General features: G+C 41.1%; 1 protein-coding gene across 3 annotated transcripts in view; it reads left to right on the forward strand.

The window, feature by feature from the left end:
* NAA35 (N-alpha-acetyltransferase 35, NatC auxiliary subunit) overlaps window positions 1-13,568 on the forward strand; it is a 62,269-nt gene that overhangs the window by 11,658 nt on the left and 37,043 nt on the right. For all 3 annotated transcript variants that reach the window (XM_075828758.1, XM_075828747.1, XM_075828749.1), the window contains exons 9-13: window positions 595-645; window positions 933-1,016; window positions 1,108-1,222; window positions 2,450-2,628; window positions 8,110-8,169. In XM_075828758.1, coding sequence (XP_075684873.1) covers window positions 595-645; window positions 933-1,016; window positions 1,108-1,222; window positions 2,450-2,628; window positions 8,110-8,169 — 489 coding nt within the window. The remainder of the gene's footprint in view (window positions 1-594; window positions 646-932; window positions 1,017-1,107; window positions 1,223-2,449; window positions 2,629-8,109; window positions 8,170-13,568) is intronic.

Here is a 13,568-nt window from a genome sequence, read left to right on the forward strand (position 1 = left end):
AAAGTATTTAAAAGTATTTAAAAAAACAAAGTAAAAACAGTTGTGATATTCAAAGCGGTTGCAAAGATATATCGTTTAAAGAAGTGCATATCAAAAATGGAAAATTTGACCTGGACACGGGCATCAATGACCCTTGGTCATGAAAGGGTTAATGAAGGGGTCTGAATATATTTAGCCATGCCTCTCAAAAAAGGCCACTCCTATTTTTGCCGTGACCCTCTGTTTGAGTTTCACTCGGTGAAAAACTCTCCCAACAGCACTCTGCAAACGCTAAGACAACCTAATACACTGTATCTAGATACACTTGCATTACGGCTACAATTACTTATAAAAGTGAGGTTCTTAGCGCACGTTTTGATCAAATTGTGTGATCTCACCTGCCACGACAAGGCAACCTCTTTTAAGTGGGTCCCTAACCTAAAAATACACCTCTGTGCCGGGTGTAAGCCTGCAGAATATACTCTGGGTAGGTTTTACTCTAATTAAATTAGAGGCTTAGTCCTAGCCATGTCTAGTTAAACTATTTTGTATTTTATTCGCCCTGAATAACATTTAAAGAGTTTTTTTTTTTTTTTTTGTCTTCGCAAATTTTAGAGCACTAGGAGTCGACAAGGCGAAGCACGAGATCCCGAAGTAGAGCTTGAGGTAGTATTGCTGATTCAATATGTATTTACAAAGTGACATTCCTTTACCAAGGACCTACAGAACTTTTTAACTTTCTTTCTACCTTCAGGAAACTTTACTAACAAAACCTACAGAGTAATTGGAGTTTATGATATTAGCTACTGCCAATTTACTAACAATGGCACGGGGATATTAGCCTGGTAATAATTTGTTATATACATCTGTACCTGTCGTTGCTGCAACAAAGGTAGCATATCACTTTTTTATAATAATTTCTTCCATTTATCATTTATATATTTTTCTTTCAGCACCAGCAGTGCTTAGCGGTGTTCAGCAGAGTCAAGTTTACGCGGGTTTTGCTTACCGTATTAATAGCTTTTACAAAGAAAGAGGTAAGGAGGTTTTTAGTGAGGGGTTTAATATGTCTAGATCTTGCAATATCGTGGCTTAATGAAATGTTTTTTTTGTTTTTTTTTTTTATAGACAAGTGCAGTGGTAGAGGCATCAAAGCTAATAAGCCAAGCAACTGACCTTCTTTCTGCTATTCAGAACTCCCTTTCCCTTGGAATTCAAGCCCAGAATGATACCACCAAAGGCGGTAAGAACCAATTCAACATAAATATTTGAAATTGTGTAGTAAAGAGTATGTACACCTTTGCAACCATTTTTTTTAATGCTCCAGTGCTTCTAAAATGTGAACAAAAATGAAGAAATTGAGCAAAAAATCATTATAATGTCCTACTGTTTTTTTTGAATATAAAGCTCCTATTCAGACCGATATGTCTCTATGGGTACAGAATACAAGTAAACCCTGCGTATAGCTTGATCCTAAAGTTGTTTTTTTTTCTTGCTAAGGTATAGACCATAACCAATAAATGGCTAGCCATGTAATACATGAATGGCCTGCCACCCCAGAGTCTCTTTGCTAGCAGCTTTTCTCTCTGGCTAATAGAGGAGGATCCTGAGCAGGGACATATGTTTAGACAACTCCTTTAAATGTAAAAAATGTCCCATCATTACGGTGTTAAGTTACTTGCTATATGTTCTAATTAAGGGTATGTGCACACACACTAATTACGTCCGTAATTGACGGACGTATTTCGGCCGCAAGTAGTGGACCGAACACAGTGCAGGGAGCCGGGCTCCTAGCATCAGTTATGTACGATGCTAGGAGTCCCTGCCTCGCTGCAGGACAACTGTCCCGTACTGTAATCATGTTTTCAGTACGGGACAGTAGTTCCACGGAGAGGCAGGGGCTCCTAGCATCGTACATAAGTATGATGCTAGGAGCCCGGCTCCCTGCACTGTGTTCGGTCCACTACTTGCGGCCGAAATACGTCCGTCAATTACGGACGTAATTAGTGTGTGTGCACATACCCTTCCTGTTGGTCATCTTACTCTCTGGGCCGTTAGTGTTTGGAAGTAGACGTCATGATAAGTAGGCACTACCATTTTTTTTACTTGTAACCCTATCAGATCTAGACAGGAGCATGAATATCTGGGGTCACCCACTCCTTGCAGTGTCTGTTGCTAAGTAGTGAATCATATACATAGTTGGACCACTGCTTATCAAACAGACTGTCAAGAAATATTAAATAGGAGGTCTAATGGACTTAGTATTTATTCCTATAGGGATATCATGAATTTCAATTTATTGTAAGCTATAGTGGATCCTTTTTTTCTTCTTTCCCCGCAGCCTACCCAGATTTACATAAGACCTGCACCCTATAGATGGACTAAAACATGCTTTTGCAGGAATGTTTGTGTTTGACCTGTTTTTTTATGTTCAGTCAGATCTCTTTACAGAACTCCTTTTTATGTTTAGATCACCCAATAATGATGGGATTTGAGCCTTTGGTCAACCAGAGGTTGCTTCCGCCAACTTTCCCTCGTTATGCAAAAATAATTAAGAAAGAAGAAATGGTGATTTATTTTTATAAATTAATTGACCGGATAAAAACGGTGTGCGATGTCGTCACTTTGAATAACCTTCACAGTATATTGGTAAGTGTATTGTTAACTAAAGGACCATTAACTTGATCCATGGTTACCGTATTATTATGCGATTAGGTTATGTATTTTATTTAATTATCCATTTTAAGGACATGATCCAGGTAAAAAAAATAAAAGAAACTCTTATTTAAGCATTGCCTTCAGGCAATACCAAACATTTTTTGCTTCTGCGTTTTTTTAAAGAGGCTCTGTCACCAGATTTTGCAACCCCTATCTGCTATTGCAGCAGATCAGCGCTGCAATGTAGATTACAGTAACGTTTTTATTTTTTAAAAACGAGCATTTTTGGTCAAGTTATGACCATTTTCGTATTTATGCAAATGAGGCTTGCAAAAGTCCAACTGGGCGTGTATTATGTGCGTACATCGGGGCGTGTTTACTACTTTTACTAGCTGGGCGTTCTGATGAGAAGTATCATCCACTTCTCTTCACAACGCCCAGCTTCTGGCAGTGCAGATCTGTGACGTCACTCACAGGTCCTGCATCGTGTCGGACACATCGGCACCAGAGGCTACAGTTGATTCTGCAGCAGCATCGGCGTTAGCAGGTAAGTCGATGTAGCTACTTACCTGCAAATGCTGATGCTGCTGCAGAATCAACTGTAGCCTCTGGTGCCGATGTGTCCTCGCTCGTCTGACACGATGCAGGACCTGTGAGTGACGTCACAGCGTGATCTGCCAGAAGCTGGGCGTTGTGAAGAGAAGTGGATGATACTTCTATACACAACGCCCAGCTAGTAAAAGTAGTAAACACGCCCCGATGTACGCACACAATACACGCCCAGTTGTACTTTTACTTTTCAACACGCCCAGTTGTACTTTTGCAAGCCTCATTTGCATAAATACGAAAATGGTCATAACTTGGCCAAAAATGCTCGTTTTTTAAAAATAAAAACGTTGCTGTAATCTACATTGCAGCGCCTATCTGCTGCAATAGCAGATAGGGGTTGCAAAATCTGGTGACAGAGCCCCTTTAATTTAGAAATGGTGGCGTAAAGAGCTCTGTGTCATGTCCATGACGTGATTATTCCCTCAACTCTTATCCGAGTATACTTGTTTGTGCAGTGTACATTATTTTTTTTTTTTTTAGTTTCATGCTCAGTCCTATTCACTGGCATGGGAGTGAGCTGCAGTGCCAGACACAACTACTTCCAAATGTATGGCACAATGAGACTATGGAACTCTCTGCCACAGGACGTTGTGATGGTTGAGTCATTGAACAAGTTTAAGAAGGGCCTTGATGCCTTCCTTGAAAAATATAACCTTACATGTTATGAGTACTAGATTCTGGATATGGGACGTTTATCCAGGGATTTATTCTGACTGCCATATTTGGAGTCTGGGAGGAATTTCTCCCCTGATGAGGTAATTTGCATCAACCTCGTGGGGTTTTGCCTTTCTCTGAATTAACATGGTAGAATTATAGGTTGGACTTGATGGACCTGTGTCTTTTTTCAACTACCGTATTTTTCGGACTATAAGACGCAGTTTTTGGCAAGAATAATTCTTGCTAAAAAGTCCCTGCGTCTTATAGTCCGCAGTCAAGGGACCCGGCATCACCGGGCCCCCTGATCGCTTCATTACTTAACCCCTTCACGACCCATGACGTGCCGGCACATCATGGAGGTGGAGGGAGGGTGATGTATGGAGCGGGCTCACGCACTGAGCCCGCTCCATACACTGCAGGTGTCAGCTTCTGACACGCAGCTCTAATGGCCATGAACAGCAATTTCGCTGTTCCTGGCAGTTTAAAGGGCTTGTGCCATAAAACACATGTATCCCCTAGCCACAGGATAGGGGATACATGTGTGATCGATAAGAACGGGGACCGAAAGTCACCAAGAGCGCTGCATGAGAAACTGTGACTTCCGTGTTCTGTGTCCGGCAGCTTCATAGAGATCAATGGGATTCTTCTGCGCATGCACAAGTGGCTCTCCATTGATCTCTATGGAGCTGCGGAACAGATGAGCCGGACACAGAACCCGGAAGTCCAGGCTTCTCATGTAGCGCTCGGGGTGACTTTCGCTCCCCTGTTCTCCTTATTGCTGGGGGTCCCAGCGGTCTGACCCCCAGCGATCTCACAGGTAGCCCCTATCCTGCGGATAGGGGATAAATGTGTTTTATGGCACAAGCCCTTTAACTAGTTAAATGCCGTGGTCAATAGCGACCGTGGCATTTATAGGGTTTTTTCTATGAAGGACATTTATGACATATCCACAGGATATGTCATAAATGTCAGATAGATGCAGGACCCACCTCTGGGACCCGCACCTATCTCTAGAACGGGGAGCCCTAAACCCCGATCTAGCTTTCTGTGCTCGCCCGGCCACTTGATTACATGTGGAGTTACTGAAACAGTGTAACTCGCGGAGCTACGCTGCTTCTGTAACTGCCATTTACTACTACGGGAGTTAGGGAAACCGCGTACTCCACATGTAACCAAGTAGCCGCTGGTTTAAGTCCCCTAGGGGAACTAATAAAATGTGTAAAAAATAAATAAATAAAATAACCTTTTCCGAATTTTTTTCTTCCCCCAAGCACAATGTGAAAAATAAAATCATTTGGTATCGCTTTGTCCGTAAAAGTCCGATCTATTACAATATACCATTATTTAACTTGCACGGTGAGTTTAAAAATGTAAAACCTCAAAATAGTTTTTTGGTCACCTTAGTGCTTAAAATATGAAATAAAGAAAAAAAGTGATCAAAAAAATTGTATGTACCAAAAAATGGTGCCAATAAAACTACAGCTCGTCCCGCAAAAAATAAGCCCTCACACTGCTCAATCGATGAAAAAAATATAAAAAAATGTTGACTCTCAGAATGTGGTGAAACAGAATAAATTATTTTTTAACAATTATTTTCCTATTTTCTGTTGTCTAAAACCTGGGTGCGTCTTATGTTCAGGTGCATCTTATAGTCCGAAAAATACGGTATGTAACTAGGTGTCTGGTAAGCAATGAAGAGGACGATGTGCTTGTTGGAACACAGTGCTCCCTTCAATTAGTTGATTGGCGGAGGTGTTGGCAGTCGGAAGCCACAACGATCTAAAATTTATGGCCTATACGAAGGATTAATAACAACCTATTGGTACAAACAGGAAGCAATCTCGTCAATGTTAGGGTATGTTCACACGGCGGGGGTCCGTAACGGCTGAAATTACGGGGATGTTTCAGCCTGAAAACATCCCCGTAAATTCAGCCGTACCGGCATGTGCAGGCGCTTGAACGCCGCGTCAATTACGGCCGTAATTAGCGCTGCTATTCATTGGAGTCAATGAATAGCGGCTCCAATTACGGCCAAAGAAGTGACAGGTCACTTCTTTGACGCGGGCGTCTATTTACGCGCCGTCTTTTGACAGCGGCGCGTAAATATACGCCTCGTGTGAACAGACAAACGTCTGCCCATTGCTTTCAATGGGCAGATGTTTGTCAGCGCTATTGAGGCGCTATTTTCGGGCGTAATTCGGGGCAAAAACGCCCGATTTACGTCCGTAAATAGGCCGTGTGAACATACCCTTAATGTAAATACATGAATTGAGTAAAGAACGAGATCCTAGGTAAAACCAAGTATATCTTGGTGCATTGACCCTCAACATCTGATATAAAGCCTATAAGGTGTGGGGTACAATTAACACAACAATGTAGCAGAAAAGAGAATAACAATCTTTATTGAAAAAATCACAAGATTAAAAGATGAGTCATGCACAGCATGAGAGTAAAACGTTCATCTGATGCCAGAGATACAAGTGCACCATAGGTGGGTAGACACATATGCATAGTATTAGCAGCTATGTTGAGCAGACAGACCATACAGGTTGATTGGAAGTCAATAAAAGAAAGCAGAGATTGTAAGACACAAGTGAGAGTAAATATCATACTTGAAATAACAATGCAAGTACATTGGTGAAGTCTCTGTACAAATACAAGTTGGTGGTCTGGTGCCCAAAACCTAAAAAAGTTTAACCAATACTACTCTGAGTGAGTAAGGTCTATGAGCAAAGCAGCAAAAAGAAACAAATGTAGCTGGTCACATACCCATGGTGATGTCTCAGGCAGGAGAGATCGTCAGACCCGACGCGGGATGCCTTCGTCCGGGGGTCCCACACCTTATAGGCTTTATACGAAGGATTAATATTATAGTCCCGGCTTTAAATTGCTCTGAAAACTAGCAGGAGCCATTCCGTTTCAGAAGAGACAATCTGGAGAAAATGCAATTCCCCACAAATTGCACTTCCAGATGCCAACCATGGAATGCATACACAGTTGGACAGAGCCTGTATTCTGACCATTTAGTAAAGAGAGGTGCTGTCTCTAAACCTTTATCACCACACCTTCTCCATTGAGACTGTAAGCACCATAATCAATATTTATAATTAAATTTCCGTACATATGCTCTTTTCTATTTCCCAAATTATATAAAAAAAAAGTGATTGGATAATAGAAAGGGAATTGCTGTAAGTTTAAAGAGGCTCTGTCACCAGATTATAAGTGGCCTATCTTGTACATGATGTGATGGGTGCTGTAATGTAGATTACAGCAGTGTTTTTTATTTAGAAAAACGATCATTTTTGACGGCATTATGACCTATTTTAGCTTTATGCTAATGAGTTTCTCAATGAACAACTGGACGTGTTTTTTACTTTTTGGCCAAGTGGGCGTTGTACAGAGGAGTGTATGACACTGACCAATCAGCGTCATACACTTCTCCCCATTCATTTACACTGCAGATAGTGATATAGCTATATCGCTATCTGCAGCCACATAAACACACTATAACGTTACTGCAGTGTCCTGACAATGAATATACATTACCTCCAGCCAGGACGTGATGTCTTTTCAGAATCCTGTCACTTCTGTAGCGTCTCTGTGATACAGCAAGGCAAGCGTAATCTCGCGAGATTACGATGTAACCTATCATTTCAAATGAGATTACGCTTGCCTTGCTGTAAATATCACACAGACGCGCCAGAAGTGGTCAGGATTCTGAATACACATCACGTCCTGGCTGGAGGTAATGTATATTCATTGTCCGGACACTGCAGTAACGTTATAGTGTGTTTATGTGGCTGCACATAGCGATATAGCTATATCGCGATCTGCAGTGTAAATGAATGGGGAGAAGTGTATGACACTGATTGGTCAGCGTTATACACTCCTGTCTACAACGCCCACTTGGTCATATAGTGAAACACGCCCAGTTGTCCATTACGAAACTCATTAGCATAAAGCTAATATAGGTCATAACTCCGTCAAAAATGAGTTTTTCTAAATAAAAAAACACTGCTGTAATCTACATTACAGCGCCGATCACATTATGTAGAAGATAGGCCACTTATAATCTGGTGAAAGATCCTCTAAGTAATCTAATATATAAGCAAAGGTTTGTCAAATAACTTTTGTTGCCAGTCTAAATCAGTTTGTTTTTCTTCTGCACATATTAATCAACATTTAATTGTGTTTATTGTTTTTTAGGATTTCTTCTGTGAATTTAGTGAGCAATCGCCCTGTGTACTTTCAAGATCTCTGTTGCAGGTAATTTTTTTTCTCATTTATATAGTTCGCTATTATCATTGTGTGTATTGCTACTATGCCTATACAGCGGGATCCGTCTCAGGTATTTGTCTATATATTGTGAATAGACCCTTTTTTGAGACTGACACAAATTTTGGTTTTCACAAAGTTTGCTGCTTTAGTGTTTTTAGATCTATTAGTCAGATGTTTCTATGATATACTGACATACAGTTATAAGCATTTCATAAGTTTTGTTGAAAAATACGTCAGGTTTATGCAAAGACTCAATATTTGCAGTGTTTAAATTTAATTTTTTTCAAGACTTTTGCATTTCGTCCTGGCATGCTGGATATCCGCTTCTGGGCCAAATCCTGACGGATGGTCAAACCATTCTTGCCTAATCCGTGCTTGGAGTTTATCACAATTTCTGTGCTTTTTGTCCGTCCACTCGCTTTTTGAGGATTGAGATCTGGGGAGTTTCCTGGCCATGGACCCAAAATGTCAATGTTTTGTTCACAAACCACTCGGTTATCCCTTTTGCCTTGTGACATAGTGCTCCATCATGCTGGAAAAAGCATTGTTCATCACCAAATTGTTCCTGGATCATTGAGAGAATTTGCTCTTGGTGGATGTTTAGATACCATTCTTTTATTAATGGAAGTGTTCTTAACCGCTTCCTGACCGCCCACTGTATATTCACGTCGGCATTTGCTGGGCTCTGTGCAGTGCCGACGTGAGTTCACGGTGGGTGTTAAAAGCGCGATCCGGGTGTCTCAGAGTAGCGCTGACACCCGGATCGCGCTGTTATCACCTGCCTCTGGTCCCGGAGATATGATCGGGACCTGATTAGTTCAGGTCCCGGTCATGTGATCGCAGGGAAAGTGTGTTGTAGCAACGAACTGGAAAGTTTGTTGCTATAACGAACTGGAAAGTTTGTTGCTATAACGAACTGGAAAGTTTGTTGCTATAACAAACTGGAAAGTTTGTTGCTACAACAAACTTTCCCGGGGACCGATTGCTGGTGCTGCAGTCAGTTACAAGGCAGAACCGGGGGCCATACAACAGCCCCCGGGTCTGCCATGCACAGCAGCCTATGAGAACCAGCCGGATGCTGGTTCTCATAGGCTTCCTGTCAGTGTGACTCTCAGCGTCACACTGACAGTTTATATAATACGTTACACTACCTAGGTAGTGTAATGTATTATAGCAGCGATCAGTGCTGCCAGTCTTCAAGAAAAACAAGTAAAAAGTAAAAAATAAAGTAATAAAAAAGTTTTATAAAAGTGTAAAAACAAGTTATAAAAGTTACAAAAAAAAAGAATGCTTTTTTTCCTATAATAAGTATTTTATTATAGGAAAAAAATGAAAATGTAAAAAAAAGTACACATATTTGGTATCACCGCGTTCGTAACGACCCAAACTATAAAACTATAATATTATTTTTCCCGCACGGTGAACACCGCAAAAAAAATAATTAAAAAACAATGTCAGAATCACTTTTTTTTGGTCATCAACCCTCCCAAAATATAGAATAAAAAGTGATCAAAAAGTCGCATGTACCCCAAAATAGTACCAATAAAAACTACAACCCGTCCCGCAAAAAACAAGCCCTTACACCGCTTTTTTGACGGAAAAATAAAAACGTTATGGCTCTCAGAATATGGTGACACAGAAAATAAATAATTTTATCAAAGTGATTTTATTGCGCAATCGCCACAAAACATAAAAAACCTATATACATATGGTATCGCCGTAATCGTATCGACCTGCAAAATGTCATTTATAGCGCACGGTGAATACTGTAAAAAAAAAAATACAAAAAACATTGTCAGAATTTATGTTTCTTTGTCACTTTGCTTCCAAAAAAAAATCTAATAAAAAGTGATTAAAAAAAATCACATGTACCCCAAAATGGTACCAATGAAAACTACAGATTGTCCCGCAACAAATAAGTCATCGCACAGCTCTGTTGGAGACAAAATAAAAAAGTTCTGGCTCTCAGAATATGGCGATGCAAAATGTGCAGAACGTTCCAAAAGCAGATAAGATCGGGCGCCATTTATCAGTGCGACACCGGCCACATATCTGCGAATAATTATTTATGTACCCCATTATTATACCCTCTTATTATGCCCTTATGTACTCCGCACAGATTACATATACCCTGATGTACCCCGCACAGATTACATATGCCACCACATCATAACTGAAATACCAGCAAAAGCCCAAACAGAACAGTTACCAAGCAAAATCTGCGCTCCAAATGCCAAATGGCGTTCCCTCCCTTCTGAGCCCCACAGCGTGCCCAAACACCAGCTTACGTCCACATATATGATATTTTATATCCGGGAGAACCCGCTCAACATTGTATGAGGTATTTGTCTTCAGTGGCACACACTGGGCACAATATATTGTGCATTAAAATGGCACATCAGTGGAAAATTTTAATTTTCACTCTGCACCATCCGCTGCGCATTAACGCCTTCGCGCACCACGACTTAATAGCATGTCGTGGTGCGGGGGGCAATATATGGAGCGGACTCACGCGCTGCGCCCGCTCCATATTCTGCAGGTTTCCGCTGTGTATTACAGCTGACACCCGGGACTAAGGGACAGGAACAGCGATCGCGCTGTTACAGGAGCCTGTAAAATGACATTATACTGCAATACATTAGTATTGCAGTGTATTGTACCAGCAACCTAATGATCACTCGTTCCAGTCCCCTAAAGGGACTTTTGGGAGGTTTCCACTGTTTTGGTACCTCAGGGGCTTTGCATATGCGACATGACACCCGAAAACCATTCCAGCTAAATTTGAGCTCCAAAAGCCAAATATTATTCCTTCCCTCCTGAGTCCTGCCGTGTGTCCAAACAGCAGTTTATTACCACATATGGCGTATTGCTGTAATCGGGACAAATTGCTTTACAAATTTTGGGGTAATTTTTCTCCTTTATTCATTGTAAAAATTAAACATTTCTATGTTTTTTCAGAAAAAAGTAGATTTTCATTTTCACGGCCTAATTCCACTAAATTCCGCAAAAAAACTGTGGGGTCAAAATGCTAACTATACCCCTAGAACAATTCCTTGAGGGGTGTAGTCTTCAAAATGGGGTCAGTTTTGGGGGGATTCCACGGTTTTGCTTACTCCAGGGCGTTGCAAACGCGACATGGAACTGAAAACCAATCCAGCAAAATCTGCGCTTCAATTTCCAAATGGCGCTCCTTCCCTTCTGAGCTCTGCCGTGGGTCCAAACAGCAGTTTAGTACCACATATGGGGTATTGGCGTAATCGGGAGAAGTAGCTTTACAAGTTCTGGGGTGCTTTTTAATCTTTATTCCTTGCAAATATTATTATTTTTTCAGAAAAAAAGTAGATTTTCACTTTCACAGACAAACTCCAATAAATACAGCAAAATACCTGTGGGGTCAAGATGCTAACTATACCCCTAGAAAAATTCCTTGAGGTGTGTAGTTTCCAGAACCGTCTCACTTTTGGGGGATTTCCACTGTTTTGGCACCACAAGACCTCTTCAAACCTGACATGGAGCTTAAAATATATTCTAAAAAAAGGAGGCCCCAAAATCCACTAGGTGCTCCTTTGCTTCGGAGGCCGGTGTTTCCGTCCATTATCACACTAGGGCCACATGTGGGATATTTCTAAAAACTGCAGAATCTGGGCAATAAATATTGAGTTGCATTTCTCGGGTAAAACTTTCTGTGTTACAGAAAAAAAATGTATTACAAATGAATTTCAGCAAAAAAAATAAAATTTGTAAGTTTCACCTCTACTTTGCTTTAATTCCTGTGAAGCGCCTAATGGGTTAAGAAACTTTCTGAATGCTGTTTTGAATACTTTGAGGGGTGCAGTTTTTAATATGGGGTGATTTATGGGGTCTATCTAGTACATAAGGCCCTCAAAGCCACTTCAGAACTGAACTGGTCCCTGTAAAAATGGCCTTTTGAAATTTTCTTGAAAATGTGAGAAATTGCTGCTAAAGTTCTAAGCCTTGTAACGTCCTAGAAAAATAAAAGGATGTTCAAAAAACTATGCAAATATAAAGTAGACATATGGAATATATAAAATAGTAACTATTTTGTGTGGTATTACTATCTGTTTTACAAGCAGATACATTTAAAATGAGAAAAATCATAATTTTTGCAAATTTTCTCTAAATTTTGGTGTTTTTCACAAATAAGCAATGAATTTATCGACCAAATTTTTCCACTAACATAAAGTACAATATGTCACGAGAAAACAATCTGAGAATCGCTTGGATAGGCAAAAGCATTCTGGAGTTATCACATAAAGAGACACATGTCAGATTTGAGAAAATGGGGCTGGTCATGCAGGTCAAAATGAGCTCGGTCTTGAAAGGGTTAAGCAAAATTGTGAGTGAGCCCACTCCCTTGGATAAAAAGCAACCCCACACATGAATGGTCTCAGGACGCTTTACTGTTGGCATGGTAGCACTCACCTTTTCTTCTCCAGGCAATCATTCTTCCAGATGTTTCAAACAGTCTGAAGGGGGGCTTCATCAGAGAAAATAATTTTAACGCAGTTCTCTGCAGTCCAAACCCTGTACTTCCTGCACAATGTCAGTCTGTCCTTGATGTTTTTCTTGGAGAGAAGTGGCTTCTTTTCTGCCCTTCTTGACACCAGACCAGCCTCCAAAAGCCTTCGCCTCACTGTGAGTGTTCAGATGCTCTGACACCTGCTGCCATTCCTGAGCAAGCTCTCTGCACTGGTGTTGAACTGATCCCATAGCTGAATCCTCTTTAGGAGATGGTCCTGGCACTTGCTGGACTTTATTGGGCGCCCTGAAGCCGCCTTCGCAGCAATTGAACCTCTCTCTTTGATCCGATAAAGGGTTAATTTAGAGTTCGTCTTACAAGCAGCAATGTCCTTGCCTATAAAGGCTCTTTTGATGCAAAGCAATGATGACTGCATGTGTTTCCTTGAAGGTAACCATGGTTAACAGAAGAAGACAATGATTTCAAGTACCATCCCACTTTTAAGCAACCAGTCTGCTCTTATAATTCAATCAGCATGACAGAGTGATATCAGCTGCCTTGTCCTTGTTAAGGGTATGTGCACACACACTAATTACGTCCGTATTTTACGGACGTATTTCGGCCGCAAGTAGTGGACCGAACTCAGTGCAGGGAGCCGGGCTCCTAGCATCATACATATGTACGATGCTAGGAGTCCCTGCCTCTCCGTGGAACTACTGTCCCGTACTGAAAACATGATTACAGTACGAGACAGTTGTCCTGCAGGGGCAGGGACTCCTAGCATCGTATATAACTATGATGCTAGGAGCCCGGCTCCCTGCAGTGTGTTCGGTCCGGTACTTGCGGCCGAAATACGTCCGTCAATTACGGACGTAATTAGTGTGTGTGCACATACCCTAACACGTTC

Source organism: Rhinoderma darwinii, chromosome 1 (assembly GCF_050947455.1).
Source record: "Rhinoderma darwinii isolate aRhiDar2 chromosome 1, aRhiDar2.hap1, whole genome shotgun sequence".
NCBI lineage: Eukaryota > Metazoa > Chordata > Amphibia > Anura > Rhinodermatidae > Rhinoderma > Rhinoderma darwinii.